Source organism: Ailuropoda melanoleuca, chromosome 10 (genome assembly GCF_002007445.2).
Source record: "Ailuropoda melanoleuca isolate Jingjing chromosome 10, ASM200744v2, whole genome shotgun sequence".
Classification (NCBI taxonomy): Eukaryota; Metazoa; Chordata; class Mammalia; order Carnivora; family Ursidae; genus Ailuropoda; species Ailuropoda melanoleuca.
In genome coordinates, this window is record NC_048227.1 from 90,476,983 (window position 1) to 90,503,697 (window position 26,715).

At 36.7% G+C, this 26,715-nt stretch overlaps 1 protein-coding gene across 2 annotated transcripts in view; it reads right to left on the minus strand.

Moving 5' to 3' along the window:
- Window positions 1–26,715, minus strand: part of SHPRH (SNF2 histone linker PHD RING helicase) — an 89,590-nt gene that overhangs the window by 18,414 nt on the left and 44,461 nt on the right. For both annotated transcript variants that reach the window (XR_002143414.2, XM_002922791.4), the window contains exons 16-25: window positions 25,160–25,252; window positions 21,986–22,093; window positions 20,872–21,014; window positions 17,459–17,632; window positions 17,087–17,149; window positions 15,885–16,110; window positions 14,004–14,147; window positions 12,621–12,722; window positions 9,197–9,268; window positions 6,044–6,232 (exon numbers count right to left, since the gene is read on the minus strand). Coding sequence is in view for 1 of the 2 variants with exons in the window: in XM_002922791.4 (XP_002922837.3) it covers window positions 6,044–6,232; window positions 9,197–9,268; window positions 12,621–12,722; window positions 14,004–14,147; window positions 15,885–16,110; window positions 17,087–17,149; window positions 17,459–17,632; window positions 20,872–21,014; window positions 21,986–22,093; window positions 25,160–25,252 (1,314 nt within the window). In the remaining variant the exon portion in view is untranslated. The remainder of the gene's footprint in view (window positions 1–6,043; window positions 6,233–9,196; window positions 9,269–12,620; window positions 12,723–14,003; window positions 14,148–15,884; window positions 16,111–17,086; window positions 17,150–17,458; window positions 17,633–20,871; window positions 21,015–21,985; window positions 22,094–25,159; window positions 25,253–26,715) is intronic.

The following is a 26,715-nucleotide window of genomic DNA, read 5'->3' on the forward strand; positions in this document are numbered from 1 at the left end:
ATCCATCCATATATCCACATACTTACTGAGGACCTGTTATATACCAGACGTTGTTCTAGATGCTGGGGATATAGCAGTAAATAAACCAAAGTCCCCACTTCATGAACAATGTCCTTTCCACATTTTAATGGAGTTTACACCCTGCAAAGTGTAAATTTTTCAGAACAGTAACTTCATAAAGATAATTTACATCTTAGAAGTTTCTATTGTTTGATTTTTGTAAGCTATTGCTAACTTTAACAGACTCCTTAACAGTTCAGAATTACAAGTGCTAACTGGCCAATGAATAGACATTGTTTTTTGTGATTATAATTATACTTACTCATGACATTTCCTAACAAAAACACACAACTGTATTCTAAAATTACCAGTTAATGTTCACATACAAATATCTTACATAAAAATATTTAGATATACTTAAATATATTTAAATAAATAAAGCTTGTGGATTATGTTCACCGAATTATTTTAGGCTCAGTCAGAATTTTGGAACCAGTTTTTTTCCATCCAGATGTTTAATTATATTTAGAAAGTACAAGACAGACTTCACAAGTCATCCTTGAATAACTGAACAAAAACTCAGAAAAGAAAAGAAACAACAGAATTCTACACATACGATGTGACACATGGTACTGCTAAAATTCTCGGGGAGTATAAGTGTAGAAATACAGTTTTGGTTTTTTTTTTCCCTCTACAAAGAGGCTATTTAAGACATCTCTGCTATCAATAGACTTATTTATTAAAAATGCAGATTCCTGGACCAGATCCCAGATCTAATGAGTTAAAATTTAAATGGGAATGGGGCCTGATAAAAATCTTTATTTTAGGAAGCAGGCCAGTTATTAGACACTCAAAAGCTTGAGAAGATGAAGCAGTTGTGCTGTGTGCAGGATGGGTGGGAAGGCTGCTGTTTTGCTGTGGCTACACGCATGTAGCATATTTGCTCCTGGATAGAAACTTCTTATGACGTAAGAACCGTGTCCATCATAGGGTCAGGGTTTCCACTGACAAAAATGCTTTGTATGAAACCTATCCAAACTTAGAACACAAGGAACATGCCACGTGGCATGTGTGTTCCAGGAAGCCTACTTCACCATCCCAAATGCCTGGCAGTTGTCAGAACTTGCAAGGGGAATTTTGTTTACTTTGTAAAATGCCCAGTAGGTTCCAAGGGTCATTTAGGAATACTGTCACACAGACGTTAGGGCAGATACAGTCTTTAACTTACATGTGTCCACTAAAGAGAACACTGTGATCTCAATATTCAGTTTATTTCTATGGTCCATCAATAGGATTCCCTATATTGTGAAATACCAGTAGAAAAAAAAATGTCTTATATTATTGAATACTATTTTTATGTTTTCCACATATCCTTTATCCAAGACCAGCTTTATGATTATGTATGCTACATTGTTTGCTCTGAGAGTCTTTGACATGACTAGAGTGAAATAAACATTTCAGATAATACAAAAACTTCAATGAAATAAAAAAAATTACTTCTCAGTATTGTTTAATAAAGGCCAGAGATTTGATAATCAACATAAAAGAAAAAAACCCTAGGGTTAGCAATAGTTTGAACTAATATTTATAAAATTTCAAAATAATGCCTTAATTATTCATATAGAATCATCTTTTTTTACTGTATGATTACTCCCTCAACTTCACAATAGATGGTATGACTGTTCAGTAGGGTAGTTTCAGAAGCAGCTGAGAGTCTGAGAAAACAATAGGCAGATGCTTCAAAGAGGAGGTGGCAGACAGTAGGGCAGAAATGTGACAGAAGTCAGAAAAGGGGACAGGCAGCAGAAGGCAGAAGTGGCAGGAACAAATGGTGACAGTAAAGGCAGCGAGAGAAGCAAAAGTAAATATGGCAAGAAGAAATGTAAGAATGTGGAAGACAGATAAAACTCATAAGCATAATAGGTATAATATTCAGTCATGTTTAATAAAAAGGAAATACAGTACATATGCATCTATGACAAAAGAAAAATTAACTTTAGTAAATTCTATAATCATAACTTTTTATGAGATGCTTCAATTAATTTTATGTGTTCATCAGTACGCAGGAAAGACAGGAAGAAGTCAGAGCATAGTAAACAGTATTTGTACACTGATATTCCTGTCCCAACAGGACAGCGAATGTAACTGTCCTGACCTCTCTCCTGTGTGTCTAGGAAAGGTGCCATAAAACGAACAGGTGTTTGGGTCTGATGGGCTCCATGACTCAGTTTCATAGAGGCTGTGCTGTTTACTGGTAGCTAGAGCAATCACTTCCTAAACCTCACGGCGTGAAGGCTGACACAGCAGTTCTTTCTCACACTGGTTTCTGACACTGCGATGAATGCTTTTATCTAAGGGTTAGCAGCCCTTTAGCCACGAATGCCATCTGTGGCCCTTAGGATGCATGTGCCAAAGGAAGAGATAGTAGAAGAGAAAGAAGAGCTAATAAGACTATTTTTAAGGGAAGAAGGAGAGGGAAAGTGCAGGATTGGGAAGAAAGGGAGAAGGAAGCTGGGAGGAAAGCAGTTCTTTGGGTGGGGAGGAAGATCAAGTCTGACCATCAAATGCCGCATCAGGGCTGGTCAGCAGATTGCACCACAGACCACCTTCCTCTTCACTCCGCAGCTCTTCGGCATTTGGTTTAAAAATACATATTTATGCAGGGGATTCCCAGAGAGGGAGCAGGACTACACAGCCCCTTGAAATCACGATCCTCTCATCACTTAACCTGGCCAGCTGTGTTATTCCCAGACTGCTCTGCAGTTCCTTCCCACTCCTAACCCTCCCACTTTTCTCTTTCCACTCCCCAGCTCTGGTGGCTCCCCAGGAACTAGTGCTTTATGGGCAACAAACTCTTCCACTTTTAACCTTTTGTGGAAATACTGTACTCTACTTCCTTGCTTTAACTAGAACCTGGCTGTCCTCTGAGCACACTGCTTTCTCAGCAGGCCTCTTTGCGGAGACATTCACTCTTTCCTATTCCTTGCACTGTGAGTACTGGTGTCCTCTGGTCCCTGATGCAGGTTTCAGATCATTATTTCTCATTTTTGTAAAAGTTTCCAAGTTTTGGGCCTCATGAAAACCAGTTATTCCCCTAATTCTACTCTTTGCTGTCATCATTTACTGAACGCTACCTTTCATTCACGGAACAATTCTGGTACCTAACTCTACCCCTCAGCTCTAGATGTGATACACTCATACACTCTAGATGTGTCCCCCAAGGGGACAATCCCTCCAACGTTCAAGTCTTACCACTTCATCTTCTACCACCTTGTCTCCCCACCTCACTTGGGTCACTGCTTCTTCAGTCGCATCTGGAGTACTGAACAAGCTGTCCTTTCTGAAATGACTGAGAGCCCACCCTCTGACAAGGACACCTACCCTAATAGCTTATTTGCTCAGTAGCCCAACCGCTTCCTGTTATTTGAATGAGATCTCTACTTCCTCTCTGTACGTCAGCACTCTGTCTTTTCAAGAAACTTACACTGCAGATTATCCCTTGTCTTTCCTGTATCTTCAAACTACCCTTCTTTGCCAGAGATTAAACATACTCAAGAATATTTATCATTAAAAAAAAACCCTAAAACTAAACCCAACCCCCCAAAAATCCATAAACCCCCTTTCTGCACTTTGTATCTCTTGCTGGTTATAATTCTCTTTTCCACTTCATAGCTAAATTTATAAAATGGTTGGGCATTTTCTCTACTTATTTACTTCTTGTTCACTCTTCATTCCCTCCAATCTGCCTTTTGCATCTAAATTTCCACGGAAAGAGCTCTTCTGAAGTTTATCAGTGACCTTCATTAGCCAAACTGGTCCACAATGTCACTGAGCCACCTCAGCAGCACTGGATGCGGCTGACGACGGCCTCCTTACTGAAGTAGTTCTCCTGTGGCCTTTCCTCGACTGCTGATGCCTCCAGCTGCTCCCTCCTGGTCTCCTTTACAGCTTCTCCCCCTTTGTTCAACCTTTAAAGAGCTCTGGATTCCTAGGGGACCTGGTCTGAAGCTAACTTCTGTGTCTCTCCTCAGTAATCTCATTCACCTCATGGCTTCGCACATCATTATGCCAGTGACTCTGAATTTTCTCTCTTGTTCCACCGAGCAATACTTTGCTATATAGTTCTACTTGGATGTCCTAGGCATTTCAAACACAGCATGTTTCAATGTGCTCCTCTTCCAAATACCTTCTATCAGTAACTGTACTATTATCCACCTGATTTTTCACATCAGAAACCAGGGGGTCCCCTACGAAATAGCCATCAATCCCTCCAGCATTCTATTTTACCAATCAACCTTCGAACACCTCATGACTATATCCACTTCTTTCTATCTCCACTACCACTAACCTAATCAAAGCCACCATCACTACCGCTGTGGCCGCCTGATCTGGTCTCTCCAAAGTTTTTCTGTTTTTTTTTTTTCCTATTCCTGCTAATCTAATTTCCACACTGAAGGAAGGGATCTTTTAAAGATTCAAATTTGATCATGATACTTCTCTACATATAACATGTAATGCCTTTCTGTTTAGAGGAAAAGAAAATTCTCAAATCTTCAGATGGCCCCTCAGCATCTGGCCCCTCTTTGGTTTTCAGACTCATTTCATTCACTTGTCCTTGGTGCCTTCTACACTATAGCCACTGAGTTCCACTCAGTTCTTCCTTGTCTCAGACATTTCTGTGCATTGTCTTTTGTTTGTTTCTGTCTGGCAGCCTCTTCCCCACAGGATCACGTCTCTCTTCGCTCCAGCCTGGTGAATTCATCCATCCTTTAGGCGTCTACTTCACTGTCATTCCCTCTGAGGAGCCAGGTTTGATTTTCTTTTGTAGGGCTTATCACAATTATAATACATGAATTGTTTGTATAATGTCTATTGCTTCCTGCCTCAATTCAAATTCTGTTCCCCCACCGCCAAACTGTAACATCCACAAGAACAGCAATCACGGCTGTTTTATTCAGGAGTGTGTGTTGTGTCTGTGAGGCCTAGCACACTAAGTGGCACACACTATGTGTCCAATAAACAGGTATGGGACGAATGAATGAACGAAGTTCATTCCAACTTTGGGATTCTGTTTATCTCAACACATTAGAGAACAATGTTACTGATATTTTTAGGTTTTACTCAAATAATCATAGGAATAAATAGCAATTAGACGTACTTTAATTCCACCACACTTTTGTCAGGAGGGGGAGCCCACACTCCTGATAGTTTCCACTTGCAGTTCATTTTCCTCAAAAAAAAATACAATCCTTAAAAATAGGATTTTTAACTCAATTACTCCTTTGGGCCTATATTCTTTACTACAATCACATATTAATTTGTCCTTTGTCTAAATTTGGTTAGGAAGGGAAAAAAAAGCATGTTTAAGGAAGGCAAAGAACAAAAAAGTTCTTTCATTAGATAAAAAAGGTTTTTCATTAGATAAATGCCCCTTAGACAGAAAGTCCAATTACAGATTCTATTTGGACTTCAAATTCTAGTCACTGTCTTAGAATTCCAAATGAAGCATGGGAAAACATGAGGAAAATAAAGCCAAGTTTTGGCTCTACCATGAAATGCCAATCTGTGTCATTTCAAGTACACTACCGCCTTCTTGTGACCGTCTCCATTAACTTCATAAGCACTCTATTCTTTTCCTCCAATTAGGCTGGGCTCACCCCTTTTCCCTGCTATCTAGGGCGAATGAGAGAATGAGGAAGAAGCTTTCTTTAAGTAAAATGCTAATTTAACCAGAGCTCTATCTGTAGGAGACAGAAATACCATCAAAGATAATGGAGAACTGAAATTCTAAGGTGTTACTTTTCTGCCACAGTGGAGCTGACTATGGCCAGCCATGTTTGAAAAAGCCTTCTTGCTTTCCTCCCACACAGAAAGTGTAGATGGTAAAGCTGAGGCTTTCAGGCTGTGTTCCTACAGACAGAAAGAGTGGTCTCTACACATTCACTGCGCCGGCCTTGTTCTGATTCTGATGCTCTCATGGTCAGATACTGATTCCTACTACATTGCTCTAACTATGCTTCCACATGTTCTTAACCTATTTTACCTTCACAGGGATGTCTTCTTCCTGGCTGGCTTTCTCGGAGGTGAAGACATACGAGATTTCTTTGTGAGATGTGGTCTGGCGGCAGATGGCACACTTAATGGAGCTTCTGTGAGACCCCACGCTGTACTGTTCAATAATAATTGAAATGCACTCATTACAGAAACAGTGTCCACAGGTCAGTACTGCCCACTGAAAGAGAAAATACACAATATACCTCAGTGAGGTGCTATCAAAGATGCCTTCTAATCTATAAATATATTAAAAGGGGGAGAAGGGAGTCATAAAAACTAAGTTGTACTTGAACTATTTTTCAGTTCAACCAGAGTACGCCTTCATAGTTTTTAGTTCTACTCACTCTAATGGTGAGCATTAACAGTCAGCCACCATTATTTTGTTTGGTGTTCTCATTTCTGTATTTAGGAAAAATGCAAATTACTCTTTTAGCACTGCAACAGCAGATATAATCGAGGGACTGAGAACATTAATTTGGAGATAATATCATCCTCGGTATATTCTATATAACTATTTTATATAACCCATTCAATGGATTTCACATGTTGCAGTATTTATTATACAGAAAATGAGATGGGCTAGTATCTCAGGTTTATTTTAAAAGCAGTTCTAGATATATTAAAAACCCCAAATAAATAAAAAGACATTTTTGAAAACCCCTTTGTCTTACTTCAAGAAAAGTACAATAGTTCTCTCTGACTCTTGGAGTCTACCACAGCGACTCCCTGATTTTGGCAATGAGGGGTTCAGAAGAGTACTGGTTTTAGGTGAGGTGTCAGTTCTAAAAGTTATGGGATCTTATGCAAATTAATTTAACTTTTTCACCTAGAAAAGAACGACAACAAAACCTGAGTGGTATTACGAGTGACTAGGTTCCTAAGCACTAAACTGTGTTTTTCTAGGATTCAGACACGTATGGATGTCCATGGAAAGAAGATGCATGGGTGGGCCCACCTGGGGTGCTTTGCAGGATAGACTAAGAAGTCCCTTAGAAAAGAACTCACACTAAGGGGGTAGAAAAATGAGGTATATAAACTTAGTTTGAAAATAATTTTTGAGGGGCGCTTGGGTGGCTCAGTGTCTGCGCTTGGGTGGCTCAGTGTCTGCCTTCGGCTCAGGACATGATCCCAGGGTCCTGGGATCAAGTTCCGCATCGGGCTCCCTGCTCAGCGGGGGGAGCCTGTTTCTCCTTCTTCTGCCGTTCCTCCTGCTTGTGCTCTCTGGCTGTCTCTACCTCTCTGTCAAATAGATAAATAAAATCTTAAAAAAAGAAAAAAAAAAGAAAAAAAATAATTTTTCAGAAGGGGGAAGGGCTGTTTGGGGTTTTACTGGCTGATGCTGTTCATGCTGTTGTCTAGCTGCACATCTGCTCTCTTGCGTCAGTCCTGGGGAGTTGAGGCTGCAGTAAAATTTAAGAGCTGTTTCATCAGCAATTTTCTTTTTTAAAAGACTTTTCTATTTTTTTTACAGGGGGAGCAGGGGAAGAGAGAGAGAGGCCCAAGCAGACTCCATGCTAAGCTTGATCCCATGACCTGCGATCATAACCTGAGCTGAAACCAAGAGTTGGTCGTTTTATTGACTGAGTCACTCAAGTACCCCTCACTAGCATTTTTGTAAACACAGGAGTATTTTGCTGTACCCTGTGTACCTTTAGTGCCCATGGGGATGAAGGGCACTTCCTCTACTCGAGAGAACTTTTGTGGCTCCTGAGAGCTCAGAATGGACAAGCTGTAAAGCAAGTCCATCTACACCTGCAATTCAGGAGAAATCAGACACTTGGCACCAGAGCCTCAGGAGTGACTAGAAGTTGAATGAAGCAGCCCAAACAGAAGACCAGACAAATGGCAGTGCCTCCAGGGGTGTTAGCCAGTATATGAGCTCTCTCTGATCGATTCTCTAAATTAGGAGGGGAAGAGGAGAACTGAGAAAGATAAAAAGGATCTGGAGTTCCTACAGATTGTGGTGAGGAACAGAATTTAAAAAGTGAAGCATTGTTATGTAATCCAGTATGTTCTCCTAAGTGAAGGAAATATGGGTTATATTAAAATTAAATGAAATAATGTATATGAAAGGACTTTAAAAACTGGAAATGTTTAAGACATAAACAAAATTTCTAATTCATCCAGTTGCGTGAATCTCATCAAAACCGAAAGTAAAAAAGACAGCTTACCTCATGATCCTTTCCATTTTTATCATGACTTTTATCATATTTTTACCAGTGACTTTTCTAAGAAATCACCAGCATCTGTACATTACTATTCTGCTTGGTTTCCAAAGTAATATTGATACATTTAAGATTTATTATCAATAAAATGTCCTTAAAATCTCACTTTCTCCATAAATTATGGAAACTAAAAGGTACTTTCTTTCTGATTATTGCTGGTCAGAATGTGGAGCTCATATATTTAAATTTTTACTCTTGGTTCCATAGAAAAAAACAGTCAAGAACACTTTTTACTCACTTTAAATTCTGAGGAGCAATTAATATTCTGATACTGTATATACTGATTTATCATACAAAGTAGAAATTTGTAGTTTCAAAAATCACAGTTGGTAGGATAGAAGAATCTCTCTGAACTAATACAGTGCCATTAAGTTTATAGAAATTTGCACACCAGTATTTGAAAAGAAAGATTTATTCTTATTATAATGGCCTTGTAAAAATCACATCTAAATTCCCCTAGGATAGATATTATTTATACTATAAAGTCTGGTTATTAAATATTAATAATCCCAAGTAAGAGCCATGTTACTATACCTTTGTAATACCTTCTTAAGTAAATCGACGTATGCTCTATTATATTTCTGTACAATTACTAAATAAACATGTTAAACTGACAAAGTCAAATTACTTAGATTTGATCTTGTGACTGGAAACAACATGCAAAACTATGCATCTTTAATGAAAAATGTGGGGTTATTCTAGAAACACGTTTTCACCTACCACTTAAGGAGGAATACTGGCCAAACATATGTGGCACTAAGCTTCTCACCTAATCTTTGGCCCTATTTTTAAGATGGAGGTCATTTTTGCCTTAGATATAAAACTGTCATGAGAGAAAAAGAGAACTATTATAGGTAAATGCCTTTGAAAAGTGTAAAGTGTTTTATAAATGCATATGCTATTTATTATTATTTCACCTGTTTTCCCAGCTGCCGAGCACAGATTGGACAAGGTTCTGGATTAATGCCTCCTGATGTTTTATCTTGAGACTATTCAAAAAAATAATTAAAGAAGAGATTAGTTGCATTTTAAAACCTGATATGCATTTTACAACTGACTTCATAAATCCTGGCAACTGCTATTTAAATAAACTTGATAATTAAAGTGACTTAATGTACTAGTTAATACTAGTATTCCTGGGATTTACAAATAACATTCAAAGAACAAATAAAAAATGGAAATAACTTTCATTAGAGTTTATCAAAGTTACTATATTACTAATATGTGTGACTATTGTAGAAGGCAAAGCAAAAAACTGTGATGTAACAGGTAAATTCAAAATTTTACTTTCAAGCTAGTTTTTGTTAAAAAGAAATACGTATTATTTTAAAAAATATAATTTGGAATTCTGAAATAAAGGCTCACTAAAAACTATACGGATGATATTTATTCTGTACAGAGACTGGGCAGGTGATCACAGACTTGGGAAGAGGCAACATTTATTTACATGTCTCCTTATTAATACTGGTTTCTTCTCCATATTCTTTTGTAATCTCATTAAGCCAAAGCAGCTAACTAGAAAGCAGAAATATCTTTGATTTGAGACTGATTTTGCCTGGAAATTATATTGAAGTATAATAGTTATCTTCAAAATCTCTTTAAAACTATTTCAAAAATTTTTGAGCTTCAAAAAAGTCACCAAATGGATAGGTTTTAATATTGAGGAAAACCTAAAAGAAAGTAAATTAGACTCATAAAACTGAAGTTTTAAGTCTTTGGTTTCATTAACCAAATAGTTAAACATTTTAAACAATTGTTTTTGATTATCCTTGACTTTTGTTTAGTAAAAAAAAAAAAAGGTAAATTGTGCACGGATACAGCAACTCTACAGGTTCAAGACAATTCCGTTAGCTAAAATACAAGGATTTTTCCAAAAAAGTTGAATTATTTTCTCCTATTACTGATTTGTTTCAGGTAAAATTTAACAAACCATCTCAAGTTTTAGTGGCTATAACTAACAGGAGTTTCTCATGATTCTACAGGTCACCTGAGTGATCTGGGGGTGGGCTGACTTGTGTGGGGCTGGATGGGCTATTACGGCCTCATGTTGATGTCTAGCAGTCAGCAGACTAGCTGGTCTGGAGACAGGGCTAAGCTGAGATTCCTGCTCCTGAAGACAGGTAATCTGGGCTGCTTCACAACGACTCAAAGTTCCAAAGAGCAGCAAGATTGGGAGAACTCCAATGTGCATGTACTTCTGAAATGTCTGCGTTTGTGTCACAAGGCCAAAAGCAGGTCATGTGATCAAACCTAGAGTCAGTGTGGGAGATCATCCATGAGCATGTATATAAAAAGGGACATTACGTGGCATTTTGTAAACAATTTTTCATAATTTACATCATCTCTTCTTTTAAAATTTACTTGAAGTGAGGATTACTATTTTTCCATAAAGGGCCTGGTTGGCTTTGTGGCCATATGGTTTCTGTTGCAACTACTCAACTCTGCTGTTGTAGCACGAAAGACACCATAAACAATATGGAAAGGAATGAGCGTGGCTGGGTTCCAGCAAAACTTTACAGTTATTACAAAACAGGTAGTGAGCTGGATTTGTCCCACATGTAGTACTTCGCAGACCCCTGATTTTAAGTTATTAATTTTCTCTAAGCACACCTTACGGGCACATTGTCACATGATTTCTATTTTTGTTCAGTTCAGAACATTTTCTACTTTCTGCTGTGATTCTTTAACTCACGGGTTATTGAGGAGTATGTTATTAATTTCTGAACATTTGGGGATTCACCTGGTTATCTTTCCTTATTGGTTTCTAATTTAATTCCTCTCGTCAGGAAACATAATCTTGTATAATTTTAATCCTTTACAAATTCAAGAGTTGCTCTTTGAATCAGTACAAGGTCTATTTGGGTAAATGTTCCATGTACCCCCAAGAAGAGTATATTTTGTAGCTGTTGTGTCAATTTGGTCATGGCTGTTCAGTGTTCAAATGTTAAGATATCCTTACCGATTTTTTCTGTCCATTTGTCTGACATATGGAAGCATCTTGCAATAGTTTGCCTCTGCTTACCTTCTTCTTCCTGTGTTCCTGTTATGCACTTCAGTTCTGTGTATGTTGTATATCCGATACATTAGCATTGCTGCTTTGCACGGTTAGTGTTCTTTATTTACTTATATACTTAAGCTTTCTCTTGCCCTGCATTCCTTCCTGTGGTTCTATCAATCTGGGATAATTTCCCTTTGGTTCAGAGAACTTCTTTTAATATTTGTTATAATATGAGTCTTTAAGTTCCTTAAACCTAAAAACAACCCAATTTCACTTTTAAAAAAAGCATTTTAAAGATGTTGTTCCACTGTTACCTGGTTACACAGCATAAAGCTATTGAAACCTGGTAACAGTGGAATGCCATCTTTAAAATATTAAAAGCAAACAGTTTCTCTGTGTAGTCAACAAGGAGAAGGTATACAGTTTTTGGTCCCAATTCTAGTTGTCTGAAAATTTTTTTCATGATTTTTGGTTTCTCGCAGTTTATGATATTTGTAGGTGTTTTTAAAAAATTTTATTTTTATTCTGTTTGGGGGTCTCTGAGCTTTTTGAAAAAGTTAAGTCCCATAGGTAGAAAAGAGTGGTGTCAAGATCCAAACCTGAACTGCCTGGGTCCCAAGAACATCTTCTCAACTACCATGCTACTTTACTATAATGAATGTCCAACTTCTCATTTTATCATCACTGGGATTTACTGATTCACTTAAATGTATTTTTTATCAGTTTTCAGGACCAACTCTAGTCTACTGCTTTCCTTCATTTGTCCTATCCAAGAATCTATTATATCTCTTTCTGATAAGGTATTGCCAATAGCCAATTATCCTTGCAATAAAATGCAACTACATTCATCAATGTCCAATATAATATATTACTCACAACTCAGAAAATGTGTTTTCAATTATATTAAATAATTTATCATTACATCTTCTGATTTAGTAGCCTTCCAAACATTTTATAGTTCCAAATAATAAATTAAAAAAATCTACGTATGTATTAATGAATGCATGTATATGTATACATAGATTATGCAATGCATTTTTTGCCCAGAGGTTGTAGTACTTCCACTATTCAAAGTTTTGAATGACAGTCTGTTTATATTGCTTTATACTCTAGAGTGCATACCCTTTACATGAACTGCGTAACTTATATTTTCTATAGGTATCGCCTGTTGTGATCTGCGTAGTTACTGTAGCTGTAACTAGTGTTCTGACTGATATAATTAACACAAAGACTAAAGAAAACCTTGTACCATTAATTATGCGACTAACAGATTAAATGGAAGGAGTTACAACGGTTTATTGATTTATAGCCTAGGAAAAAGTAGTATCTTTTAAACACAATACCTTCTCCAAGTTAGTTAGGTAAAGAAGCTGCCCAAGTTTTTTCTGAAGCTGTGAAGTAGCAACAGCTTTATCGTTCAGTAGTTTTACGCGATTTTGTTCTACCTAAAAAACAAAACAACAGAACTTTTTATCCTCTCTCTTAGAAAGATGGTAAAATTATATTAAACATGTAAAATTCTTCTTCAATGATTTAAGCGTCCCTATTTTAAGAAAATATGAAAACTGAAATTTGCAAAATGGATACTGGATATTTTAAAAGGAAATACACACACACGCGGCTCTACAGAAGACAAAATTCAATACAAAATTCTTTTAAATAGGAAGTTTCCCTATACACTTGACATTGGATAAAAACCAACCCAAATTCTATTTATGTACCATTTTTTAGTAATATATCTGTGGGATAAAGAAAAACTAAATGATCTGCTGCTTTGGTCGGAGTGATTTTATGAAACCCAGGGAGGACTCTCCCTTCACAAGTACCCTCACACCTACACCCATATCCCCTTCCCTCCTTTCCCCAGTAGAAAACAGTAGACAGAAGATTATAAAAATAAGAGGAATTTGGTTACAAAGGAAAAAATTACTGACAATTCATATTTTAAAGGTTGAGGTAGTATAAAATGAGTATTTTTAAATTTTTCTAAGGTAAAGTTTCCAAGCTTTATAGAAGGAAAAAGATTTATAAGTTAAAACACATGGGGCGCCTGAGTGGCTCAGTCGGTTAAGTGTCCGACTCTTGATCTCAGGTCAGGTTTTGATCTAGGGGTCATGAGTTCAAGCCCCTGTGCTGGGCTCCAGGCTGGGCATGGAGCCTACTCAAAACAAAACAAAACAAAAACAAAAAAACCCCCACATACAAGGAATAAAATTATAGAGGAAATTATATTTTAATATGGGATATAAAAGGTTGGGAGAGTCATTGTTTAATCTTGGGATATAAAGAGGGTTTATTAGAACATAAGTTGTCAATATCTATTCATCAGTAGCAAAGGAAAAGTGCAAAAGAAAAGTTTCTGATTGTTCTTAAGGAAGGTAAGTATAATCAAAAACTTTTCTTTTGAATTTTTCCTTTGAAAAAACTGAGGTAAGAAGGACATATGTCTAAAAACTGACTGAGACCCCCTTTATATTTTGGCATACAGAAGGTGCTCAGAAACACATGAATATGCAATCTGAAGAGAAATGAACCAAAATAGTGAATTCTATGCATGTATTAGATATGACATTGTTCATCTCTGTCCATTTTGACCTATAAAACCAAACACTTTTATATGGCTCAAACTAAGAGCAGAAAATCAATGTCTTGAACTTTTCTATGGACCTCGGATTTTTGTGACACCTATTTGCTGTGCTCTTTTCTGTGATTTACTTGCAAATTACCTCATGTGGTTCAATGATATGAAGAACAGGTGGATTGGGCTTTGGCTCCCTAGGATCACGTACTCTTAGTCGTTCTGTAGCCATTGCAAGTTCATCAATAGCAGATACACGATTCCTCAGAGCCATCCAATACTCATGAAGCAACTAAGAAAACAGAAAACACAAAGACAGTAGTAATTAATACACAGAATTACAACTGGTTAAAAACACCGAAATGTGCCATGATCAAAAGTCTTCAGTGAGGTCTAAGATTTACACATTTTTTTCATTAAGTGTCTAAGACACAAGCAATTTTGGGACCATTTTTTAGGATGAGGCTGTATGACTGAATAACCTCCACAGGCTGCTGCAGAATATTGTACCTTTAGATTCTTAGGAACAGAACACCAGAAGCTATTTTGGTGGGACCACAGATCTTTATAGGTCAATATTAGCCTGGTGGAATCTCTGTTTTAAGAAATATTTTTTATTATAAAATACTTCACATTTTCAAAATAATATGTATATATGATAATGAGAATACTCAAATACACAACTGAGGCCTCAACATTCAATTTAAGAAAGAGAACAATATCAATGTCTTGGAAAGTCTCTGTTCCTGGCTCAACCGCATCCCTCTTTGCTTGCACATTCTTCCTTCAACCCCCTACAATGGACTAAACGCTATTCTGAGTTGGACTTATTCTGTACTTTTCATTTGAGTTATACTAATCTACACATTCTTAATAATTTGGTTATGTATGTTTCTGAAATTTATGGAAATGTTATCAGACAGTATAAAATCTTTGATATGCTTTCTTCACTAACATTATGCTTTGAGGTAGACCCCGACTGATGTGTGTCATAGTAGCTTATTAATTTGCATTGCTGTATAAGAGTTCATAGAGAAAAAAATTCATAAAGATCCGAGAAAACTGAATGACAGGCAATCCTCTGAGACATAGCATGTTGTCAAAATAAGCCCAGAGGAAAGATGCAGGGGCAACTGGACACTGTATATAGTACTGTCTTCCAATTGCTTGCTATAATTATGCATTAATGTGCATTTACATTTAGAATAATAATGTGAGAAGAAAAAAATTATTATCAATGATTTCAACTATAAAAGTATTATTCCCCAACTTATCAAACATATGAAATGATATTATAGATAGCATACTTTCTCTTCCTGGATAGAAATTTTTATCTTGCTTTAAAAGTCAAGAACTTCAGATTAAAAAAAAAATAAAATAAATGGAATTATAATGTAAATAAAACAGTTCTTTCATTTCCTCACCCATCTCACCTGCATAATAGGAAAATGGGTAACAAATCCAACTATAAATAATTCAGAATTAATGAATTTTGGAATCTCATTCAAGTACAAAGTTGTAATATGATAAATTATCAAAATATAAATATAAAGGGTTACTTTCTACTTTATTAACTGCAATGGTTTCCAATCTTGTAGGTTGAGAAATATTTACTATGTTCTCCAATCTTCAAAGTTATTGATGTCTGGTTGTTAGTCACAGAGCAAAAGCAAAACAAAACACAACACAACAAAAACAAACAGAACTCTAATTTCACAGAACTGCAGTGTAAGATCAAGCTAAGAATAGAATAAAACACTTTTACAGCTAAATAAAAGGCTTCATATCAATTTCATTTTAATAATGACTTCCTGTTAGTAATTTAACATACAGAAGTTCCTTATTTGTTCAGTATTATTGTTATTTATTATTCTTCATTCAAATCATTACATTTTAGGGAAACAGAAATTTTGATAGCTCAAGTCTCTAAAGCAGATTTTCAAAAAACTCTGAAAAGAACAAAGTAGTACTTAAAATTAATATAAAGAAGAAAAATTTTTAATATTGGAAAAAATATTGAAATACGTACCTTATATTCCTTTTTCCATGCTTCAAAAAGGTCCATTGAAGTACTTCCTTCATCAATGAATTCAGCATCAAATCTATGTGACTTTGCAAATGATAGTAATGCTTTCATAGATCGCTCTGTCTCACTTACTGCCCACAGACCCCGGCTAGTGGTGGATATTCGATCATCCACCAGTCCTTCTTCATCTTCTATCATCTCCTCAAATATTGCAGTCTGGCCTTTGACTCTGAAAACATATAAGAACAAAATAACAGTAACTACTGTTAGTGGGTTAGCATTGTAAAAGTCCTATTGGCAGAGCCAATAGAGAAGGAAGGTCAATAACTTTCCATCAATAACTTTCAATATCATGTCTATAAGATCATACTTTCAAGTCTTTGGAAAACTACAGCAATTCTAAAGATGCTGGAGGCATTATAAATTTGTCCTGTATCTTGACAGCAATCTGACATAATAAAAAATGGCTATAAATTTTATGCTAAAATCTAGCTCTGAGAATTACCATAATACAAAATACAAACTACCACCACCACCACCAACCATGCAAAAGCAAAGCAAAAAGAAAACACTGGATGATCTCAAAATACACAATCTCTCTTTTTCAAGGCAATCAGAACTTAGCCTTTTCTCAATTTGTTTGTAAAATAGGAATAATTTTGCTAATACCTCACTAGGTTAAGCACTCACTAGGTACTGTAATCCTTGACACAGGATGAGAATTTCCAACGTGTGCTGGAGAAAGTATATTAATAATGAAAGTTAACCTTTTACAGAACTCTATGTATCATGCACTATGCTAAGCAATTATGTGCATTTTAAAATTTAATATTCATAAAAAACTCAATGAGGAAAGTGTTGCTTTATTTTCATTTCATGAATGAGGATACTGAGGCTTACAGAGGCAATCTGCCCACAATAGTAGGCAGGGATTTGAGCTGAAATGTGTTGGACTTGAAAGTCTGTCACTCCCCTAAACTGTCCCTTCATAACACATTACCTAATGACATGAGCATTTGGGGGTAACTTCTGTATAAGTGAAACTGAACATGCTGAATGATCACACGCCAAAATTCACTGAATTGATGCAATTAAAGAAAAAACACAGGAGTGTTACTGTGAGGAAAATACATAGTCTCATAAATCAAAACACCAAGTCTTGTAAACATTTCATTCTCCTGATGGTAATCAATCAGAGAACTCACGTGTGGGAAAACAGCTTTGATTCATACTCTGTAAACAATTCATCAGCCTTACAAAAGACACAGCTGAAAAAGAAAGAAATGATCAGAGAAATATTTATAAATATAACTAGCAATCGGGTAACTTCTAAAAGAGGCTTAGTATCTCATACTTCACTTTTTCTTTATAACACATATGCCACTTAAGAAAAAAAATACAGTTTTCAGTATGTGGTCCTTGAGAGTTTTTTAAGTTAGATTAACAATATATTTCTTTCCACCTCTGTCTGAATTTAAACGAAGAAACTTTTGTTAGATGAGCCGCTGTTTCTTCTCTCAGAAGAAATGTAGCTGAATGGAATGACTCCGTATCATTGCGTGACTTCTATTACTTACCAGTTGAGAGGAAGTCTGGTTGGTCGGAGGTGGCAGATTGTTGCCGATTCAATAACATTACGAGATGGAGGTCCCTCCAGGTTTTTTACAGCCTCTCTTACCAGCTTCTGGAATTTATTTAGCTCCTCCATTTGTGTTGTAAGTAAGAACTGAAGACCTCTGCAGTCATGGAACCTGATTCCCATCACCAGCATCACACACAACACAAAGAAAAGAAAAGTAGGTCAATTTCCTCAAATTCAGAAAATGGCTGCCAAACAAAGTATTCAAAAAACTGCAACATTTTACCTAGCCTACCTTGAGTGAATTTACCTTAGAAGTATGCTCAATCTACTAGCAGACAAAGTATAATAGCATTGGGTTATTTACTCTAAAAGATATCAAAATTTTGATGGTCTGTCCTCAGGAACTGAAACAAGAGTCTGCAAAATCTGTCTCGGTGTCTTTGAAAGACCAAGATTGCCACATTCTTTTTTTTTTTTAATGCTGATTGACTACAAATGTCCCTCCTGAGATCCTTGCTTTATATGGAGAGGTGACCCCAGGATGAAAAATAAAGAGAAAAACTGAGAGGAAAGAAGAAAAATAGCCAAGAGTTATACTGCTTGCCGCAAAGAGCTTATAAATACATATATGTGTGTGTGTGTGTGTGTGTGTACACGCATATATCACATATATTTTATAATACACACATATTATTTACATGTCTATACATTTTATTAAGCATTTATTATATGATGCCAGGCACTTTGCCAAGCTTTTTTCCTGTATAATCTCAACAGATACTACTGTGCTCATGTTACAGATGAAGCTTAATGAATTAAAATAATTTAATTAAAGTCATAAAGCTTTCATGTAGCAGAGTTAGGAGTTAAACCCAAACACAATACTCTTTTTTTTTTTTTTTAAGTTTTTATTTATTTATTTGACAGAACACAAGCAGGGGGGATGGCAGGCTGAGGGAGAGGGAGAAGCAGACTCCCTGCGCTGGATGTGGGGCTCAATCCCAGGACCCTGGGATCATGACCTGCGCTGAAGGCAGATGCTAACTGACTGAGCCACCCAGGCACCCCTCAAACACAACACTCTTAACTCTTTTAATAAACTGAGTGAAATGTGCCAAGGAAGAAATGTATGGGTGTAGTCTAATTTTTTAGACTAGTAAGAAATTAGAAAATGGAAAATACAAATGGGATTTGTTGGCTTTTAAGTTAGAGTGTATCCCTTCTCTTTCCTAAAATGCCATACACCCATTTCTCCAAACTGTTCAAAAGAGGCCGTTTTCCTTCCTGAATGATTCCCACTATTTTACAACACTATCTGTATTCCCAGTATTTTACAACACTGTTTCTTTCTGTCCATAGAGTTCACTGAAAATATCATTCAGTTGTCAAACACTTGTCATGTTCAAGTGTTTATACATACTTGTATTTCTCAGATTGTTCATGGGTTTGTCTACTCATAAGCTAATTTTTAGAAGGTAAGAAATAGATCATATCTTCAAAAAAATATGTAATAGACACAGAACAGCTGCTCAATAATTTCTAAAAGATTTGCATGGGGATACAAGAATTAGGTTAGATATCAATATATTCCCATCAGTATTATTCAGTATGATTCGCAAATTATGCAACAGGGGCTAAAAAAAATTATGATAGATAGCATTTAACCATCTTAGCAATATTCTCTCTTGCAGGTCCTTTAAGTAAAAAACAAGAACATAATTACATATTATTGGTAGGCACTAAACAGTAAGCACTATTATAAGTACACAAGCACTTTGCAGATAGTAATTTACTAATCCTTACAACAATGCTGTGTGGTTTTATAGATGAGGAAACTAAAGCACAGAGAGCTTATGTAACTTTCCCAAGGTCACAGAACTAGTAAGTGGCGGAGCTGGGATATGAACTCAGGCAGTCTGACTTGAGAATTTACCTGTGCTCTTAACCTAAGGAAAACTAAGGTTTCCTTTCCTAAAATTGGTAAGAAGCAGACATGAATAATTTGGCTTCTGAGATATGGATCTCACTGAAAAACAGAGCAGCATTATTAAAATGATCTTTGAATGTATATGCAATACAAAAAATGTTAACTCCTAGATGGTAAGTTACACATTTAAAAAAATTTTTATTTTAAAAGTATTTGTTACTTTCTATTTATGTCTAATGTTTCTGAAAAAAATATGCGTAATGAATGGCTTGTTTTACATTTCCTATTGGTCCTTTTATAACCCTGGGAACTCAAGACTTTTACTAGGGACTATGTTCTCTTACATAGGAATTTGCAACTTTTAAGTAGCTTCTATGTGATTTAAGAAAAACAACTTCAAAATAACTTTCAGATTTTCTTATCAGCTGATTCCACAATGCTGGCAGAAGACATTAGTATACAGCTTTAAAACTGGATAAAATGAATCATGACTTAAATGACGATTTATAATGGTGACTCTTGGGTTAAACAAGGAAGAGCACTCAAGAGTCTAATGTACTGCATATACCTCAGAAATGAAGCCTGTCAAGTTCTGTATAGTGAAAAAGATGATGATTGTATATCTAATTAGTAATGACACATGGAAAATGTAGCACATCTTTTTAGGGTTTTAGCAGACATTTGGAAAGCTTTTAAAAGAGTAAAAGCAAACACTTTAAAACATTTTAAAGATATTCTTATGCTGAATTTTTCACTGAAAACCAACATTAATCCCAAGGCTGACCTTATACTGGGATCTGATCTGAGAAGCAATAAAAGATCCTTTCTCGTCCCCTACCTAGAATCAATAGTCCTGCCACGATACCTCAAGTCCCCACATTAGACTGACATTCCTTTGGGTTAAATCACTGTGGATACTTTTGATAAAAAATAAGTTTGGTCTTTGGGAAGAATTATTTACCATTTATATAATAAGAGCAATAATCCAACTTACCTACAAAGACCCTAAAGAATGGTGAGTGCTGATGAGAAGAAAGAAAGATGGGGGAGACAGCAGGTAACTCTACAACATAAAACCTGGGCCACTGTGGTGCTACGATGCTTAGCTCTTTGGGGGTGAATTACAGAGCAAAAGCATGAATGCCTTACCTCAAGGACAAATTTCTCCAAAACAAAGTTTATTTCAAAACTCTGCTTAGAGTTGGGTTTGATCCGTCCAACAAAGATACAAAGAATATACTTTAAGCAGATTAAAAAAACACTAAAAAGGGACTTAAAAAATGATTAATACATAGAAGAAACACAGGTTTCTTTTTTCAGACTTATATCTTTGTTTGAAATGTACTCTTAACAATATGTAAAATTCAGATGTTAATAACCACAATACGTACTGATAGTTAATTGCACCCCTTAACATCAAATGATCTGAATATTTGGGGTCATTACTCATAAAGTTATTCTATTTTGTACTATTTTCTTACTTCTCTGACATAGAAAGCTTGCCAATTTGTTGCTTGTAGTTGATTGTTATTTCATTTCTCACTCGCTGAACAAGTTCCTCATCAATAGCAAATTCTATTGCTCTGTGGATCACATTCAGCCACCAAGGAGAATTAGAATAAATCTGTAAAAACGACAACAGCTCATCAATTCATGTTTTTTTTCAGTGCTCACTATGTTTCTATCACTGGGAAAGGTGCTGTGAAAAAGTCAAAGGAAGCAATAAATACTAGTCTCAAGGGAATTATAACAGTGGGGGAGATAAGCATACATACTCTATATACAATGGGTGTGTACAAGTTTTGCATACATAATTAAAGAGAACACCTGTTTCCTGACTACTGTGGATGAATGAGAATTTATTGTGTATATTTGTGTTAACACAGTTGTGCTAAAAAAATACATTACCAAAATGAAAACTCAGTATTTACTGTATATATTTGAAAAGGTGACAGGTCTCTTTCTCAGCATAATAAAGACATCCCTCTAATCATCAACTAATTGAACTAGATTCTATTCAATAATACTCTATGATTACTAACAAAATTCTACGCCTGAATACTAAATAATTAATGAATTAGGAAGAATAAAGTGTGGAGTAACTGGTTAAAATAAAAAAGACAGTGTGTTTTGTTCTCTTTAGGCTTGTTACTGACTTCATAAAAGAGAAATTTTAGAAATGACGAATGGCATGTATTCCATAAGAAAAATATCCATGTTTCTAAAGTTCTGACATCTTAAAAGAAAAGATTTTGGAAACATATGTATCTAAGATCAAAAGGAGGTTATGGAAGTCATTACTTTCTTCAAAAGACAACTTATTGTCTACACGAGATAAGAGGAAAGCCATCATAGCTTTAAAAAAAAAATGAAAGAGAACAACTTCCTAAGAGGTGAGTTATCTACACACCTGTTCATTCAATTAATAAACACTGAGAACAGCAAATACATTTTTTATTATGGGACAGGCACCCTACTAGGTGCTAAGAATTCCAAGATGAATAAGAAAGTTCAAATTTTTCTCCAAACCAAGACAAAATCCAAAATGCTACACTGAGACAGACACAGGCGAGGAAAGTCGCTGTGCGGATGTACCTTTCTCTGGAGCTCCCGAATGGTCTGCTGCACGGGCTGCAAAGCTTGCTGGGCTTCAGCGACTTCTGTGTTACACTTGCTCATATAATGCTCTCGCAGTTGTTTGGCCTGTGTTGAAAGAGAAAACAAATGTGAACCTTCACTCCAGGACTAGAAAATAACTCAGTATAATGTTGCAAGAACAATGTGGTATATTTTATGTACATAAAGCTACTTACCACAGTTTAAGCACAGAATTCTATATACTGTCAAGAATGTAAGAGCCAAGCTAGAAGTTCTGAATACGGATATTAAGGAGACATTTACTTGGAAGTCACAAAATTTAAGAAATCTCAAGCGTCTGCTTCCTAAATTTCTATCTAATTTTTTAATCAAAAAAAAGAAAAAAGGGAATGGGAAGAACAACAGTATTTCAAATCATGAGGCAAAGCAATCTTTTAGAATTTGTCTAATTTAGAAACTACAACTTTTTGGAATTACTTCAGTTTGGAAATAATACTTGAGGCAGTATACAGTAACATAGGTGTTGTGGACATGGGATAGTGGGAGGAAAACCAGAAAGACTCCTGAACAGGAATTTCTAACCCTTCTGCTTAGAGGCGGGTTGACCCACGTGAAGTTGCCAACACTAGACCCTTTGACTTATAAACATGGCAATTTCATGAGGTTCAACTGAACAGACACATCTCTTTGAACTAGCCATTTCACTTCTCTGAGCTTCTGTTACTTCATTTGCAAATGTTGGTGGTTGAAGTTGATGATTTCTTGGATCTGGGGCTTCATATTCTATGAGAGGCATAAATGATTATGTGTTCTCCTTGGAAATCTAGCTCTCCAGTGTCACACATTTTCCCTTTTCCTTCTCCCATGATGCATTTCTCCTTTTCCTGTTACAACCTTCCCATTAATTTCCATTAAAATTCCCTGGCTATAATGATTTGGTCATTAGAGCTATCTACTAATAGATTGGACAGTCAGAGTTTCTGTCGCTGAAGGCATTTAAACAAGTGACTGATTGTATGTAAGATTAGATGCCTCCAATAGGAATGAGAATTCACTCAAAAATCTCCAACACTTAAGACTGTCACCTAACATCAAGAAAGGGTTGTATATATGCAATCCCACTTTGTATCTTTTTTTTTTTTTTAAAGATTTTATTTATTTATTTGACAGAGATAGGGACAGCCAGCGAGAGAGGAAACACAAGCAGGGGGAGTAGGAGAGGAAGAAGCAGGCTCATAGCAGAAGAGCCTGATGTGGGGCTCGATCCCAGATTGCCGGGATCACGCCCTGAGCTGAAGGCAGACGCTTAACTGCTGTGCCACCCAGGCGCCCCTGTATCTTTTTTTTTTTTAAAGATTTTATTTATTTATTCGACAGAGATAGAGACAGCCAGCGAGAGAGGGAACACAAGCAGGGGGAGTGGGAGAGGAAGAAGCAGGCTCATAGCAGAAGAGCCTGATGTGGGGCTCGATCCCATAACGCCGGGATCACGCCCTGAGCCGAAGGCAGGCGCTTAACCGCTGTGCCACCCAGGCGCCCCTCTATCTAATTTTTTAATCAAAAAAAAAGAAAAAAGGGAATGGGAAGAACAACAGTATTTCAAATCATGAGGCAAAGCAATCTTTTAGAATTTGTCTAATTTAGAAACTACAACTTTTTGGAATTACTTCAGTTTGGAAATAATACTTGAGGCAGTATACAGTAACATAGGTGTTGTGGACATGGGATAGTGGGAGGAAAACCAGAAAGACTCCTGAACAGGAATTTCTAACCCTTCTGCTTAGAGGCGGGTTGACCCACGTGAAGTTGCCAACACTAGACCCTTTGACTTATAAACATGGCAATTTCATGAGGTTCAACTGAACAGACACATCTCTTTGAACTAGCCATTTCACTTCTCTGAGCTTCTGTTACTTCATTTGCAAATGTTGGTGGTTGAAGTTGATGATTTCTTGGATCTGGGGCTTCATATTCTATGAGAGGCATAAATGATTATGTGTTCTCCTTGGAAATCTAGCTCTCCAGTGTCACACATTTTCCCTTTTCCTTCTCCCATGATGCATTTCTCCTTTTCCTGTTACAACCTTCCCATTAATTTCCATTAAAATTCCCTGGCTATAATGATTTGGTCATTAGAGCTATCTACTAATAGATTGGACAGTCAGAGTTTCTGTCGCTGAAGGCATTTAAACAAGTGACTGATTGTATGTAAGATTAGATGCCTCCAATAGGAATGAGAATTCACTCAAAAATCTCCAACACTTAAGACTGTCACCTAACATCAAGAAAGGGTTGTATATATGCAATCCCACTTTGTATCTTTTTTTTTTTTTAAAGATTTTATTTATTTATTCGACAGAGATAGAGACAGCCAACGAGAGAGGGAACACAGCAGGGGGAGTGGGAGAGGAAGAAGCAGGCTCATAGCAGAGGAGCCTGATGTGGGGCTCGATCCCATAATGCCGGGATCATGCCCTGAGCCGAAAGCAGATGCTTAACCGCTGTGCCACCCAGGCGCCCCCCACTTGGTATCTTAATTCAAATAAAAAAGGTCCCATTTACAGGTTCAATTCATTTCAAACGTTATCTACTACTCTTTTGATTTTAGCTTTGCCATCTCTCTGACTTTTGAAAAGGCAAAAATCCATGGGGGAATTAGCATAATAGGCTCATTAACAATTTACAGTGAAATGATTTATACTATTCTTTCTAATGAGGCAAGACTCACTGCAGAAGGAACTTCTTTGAGAGGACATAAGAAATACCACCAAAACACTGAGTTTATTTACTGCCTTCGGTAATACACAGAAAGATGGAGGAAGCACAAAACTTTTTATTTTTACTAAACTACATCTTTTGCAGATCTCCCATGAGACCAACAAGGTCTTCCTCCTTCCTTCCTTTTTCTATGTGCTGCTGGCTACCAACAGCCAGATCTATAAAAGCAGTTACCATATAACTACAAGTTGATCATAAGAGAAGCAAAATAATATGGAGTACTGCAATTCCCTACCACCCAAAATCACCAAAGCAAAATTTGGAAGATAAAAGCGGCAGGAAAACATATGATTACTTTTATTTAGATGTTGTATACCCCAGGAAATATTAATGAGATGGGGGAAAAAGTCTGAAAAAAAAATTCCTTTACAGACAGAATAAAACAATAATTACCTCTTCCTCAAGTCTGCCATCTCGTAAGGTAGGCGGTATTCCTGGGTGCTTGGCTACCAACAATTCCATCAAGTTATGCGTAGCATGAAGTCTCTACAAACACACAAAAGGCAGTAATTTTGAGAGCCAATGCAATGGACTCTAAAGGGAGAATCTACCATCAATATGGCATACAGAATACTAACACCATGTTAAGATCAGGTCATTGGAAACTCCTCTACCACAATTTAAGCACCAACCTCCTCAGAGAAAACCAAACCCGTTTCATAAGTAAAGGTCTTAATTCATAATAGCATAACCTTTCTTCAATTAAAAATAGTCTTTTTTTTTTTTTTTTAAGATTTTATTTGACAGAGAGAGACAGCCAGTGAGAGAGGGAACACAAGCAGGGGGAGTGGGAGAGGAAGAAGCAGGCTCCTAACGGAGGAGCCTGATGTGGGGCTCGATCCCAGAGCACTGGGATCATGTCCTGAGCCGAAGGCAGATGCCTAATGACTGCGCCACCCAGGCGCCCCAAAAATAGTCTTAAGAAAATAGTCTTATGAAATATGTCTATGCATTTAGCTGAATGTGTAATATAGGTATATTTCTTCTATTATTATGTGCTTTTGTCTATACAGGGAACTATGCTTATGCCAAATAAGTCGAGTAAAGTAGAAAGATTGACTGCACAGACTTGACTGATTCCTCTTCTGGGAAATGAGTCTGCATAAGCCTAGCAATTATGAGAAAAATAAGGATAATGAAATACCTAGGAAAACAGGGCTGTGACCTGGATCTGCTGAACTTAAGGGCTGAAAAGGGGAAAAGCTAGAGGTAAAGATGGTATAGGAAGAAGGGGAAAACTATATCTTTTATCTCTGTATTCAGTATAAGCCAGGCTTCTCACTGTGATACTGAGTCTGCAGCTGGGTAGAGGCTTCCTCTGGAGTCAAGGGCCGTGAGAAGAAATAAGTCATTTATGTTAACTTCACTCTTTACCTGGGAAGAGAGCTAAGGACTAAAGGATAAGCAGGAAAGTCCTGGCAAGATCTGATTGGTGCTAGTGGTTTGAGACTATAAAGGTTTCCTCTGTCTGGCTACAGGTTACGGGCCATGGTACAGATCTTTGTAGAGTTCATCTTTGAAGAGACACCTCAAATGTCTTAGATCTTTTCAACAGGGCTTCATAGATAATATAATCAGCAACATGATCAGATTGAGTAGCCTGTAAATGACACTACGGAAAGAAACAAAGTGGTAGATACTCCGCTCCTCTTCTCCATGTGTGCTTGTGGAAGAGGACTTCTGTTGCTTCCTGAACAAGGTGGTGGAACAGACTGGAAGAATGCCTGTCTCTTTCTATCCCCTTACACATTTTATCCCAAGAGAGCAGAGTGGCTAATCTGACTGAATAGAGCAAAACATTCAGTGGGCCATGGTGTACACTAGATAGGATTATTAAAACCAAAAGGAAGAAACAGGCTGATTGCTTACTCTTCACTCCTGGACACAGGCATACTGGACTTACCTGTCTTCTTGCCCACTTTTCTACCTCTGCTTTTTTTTTTTCAGGA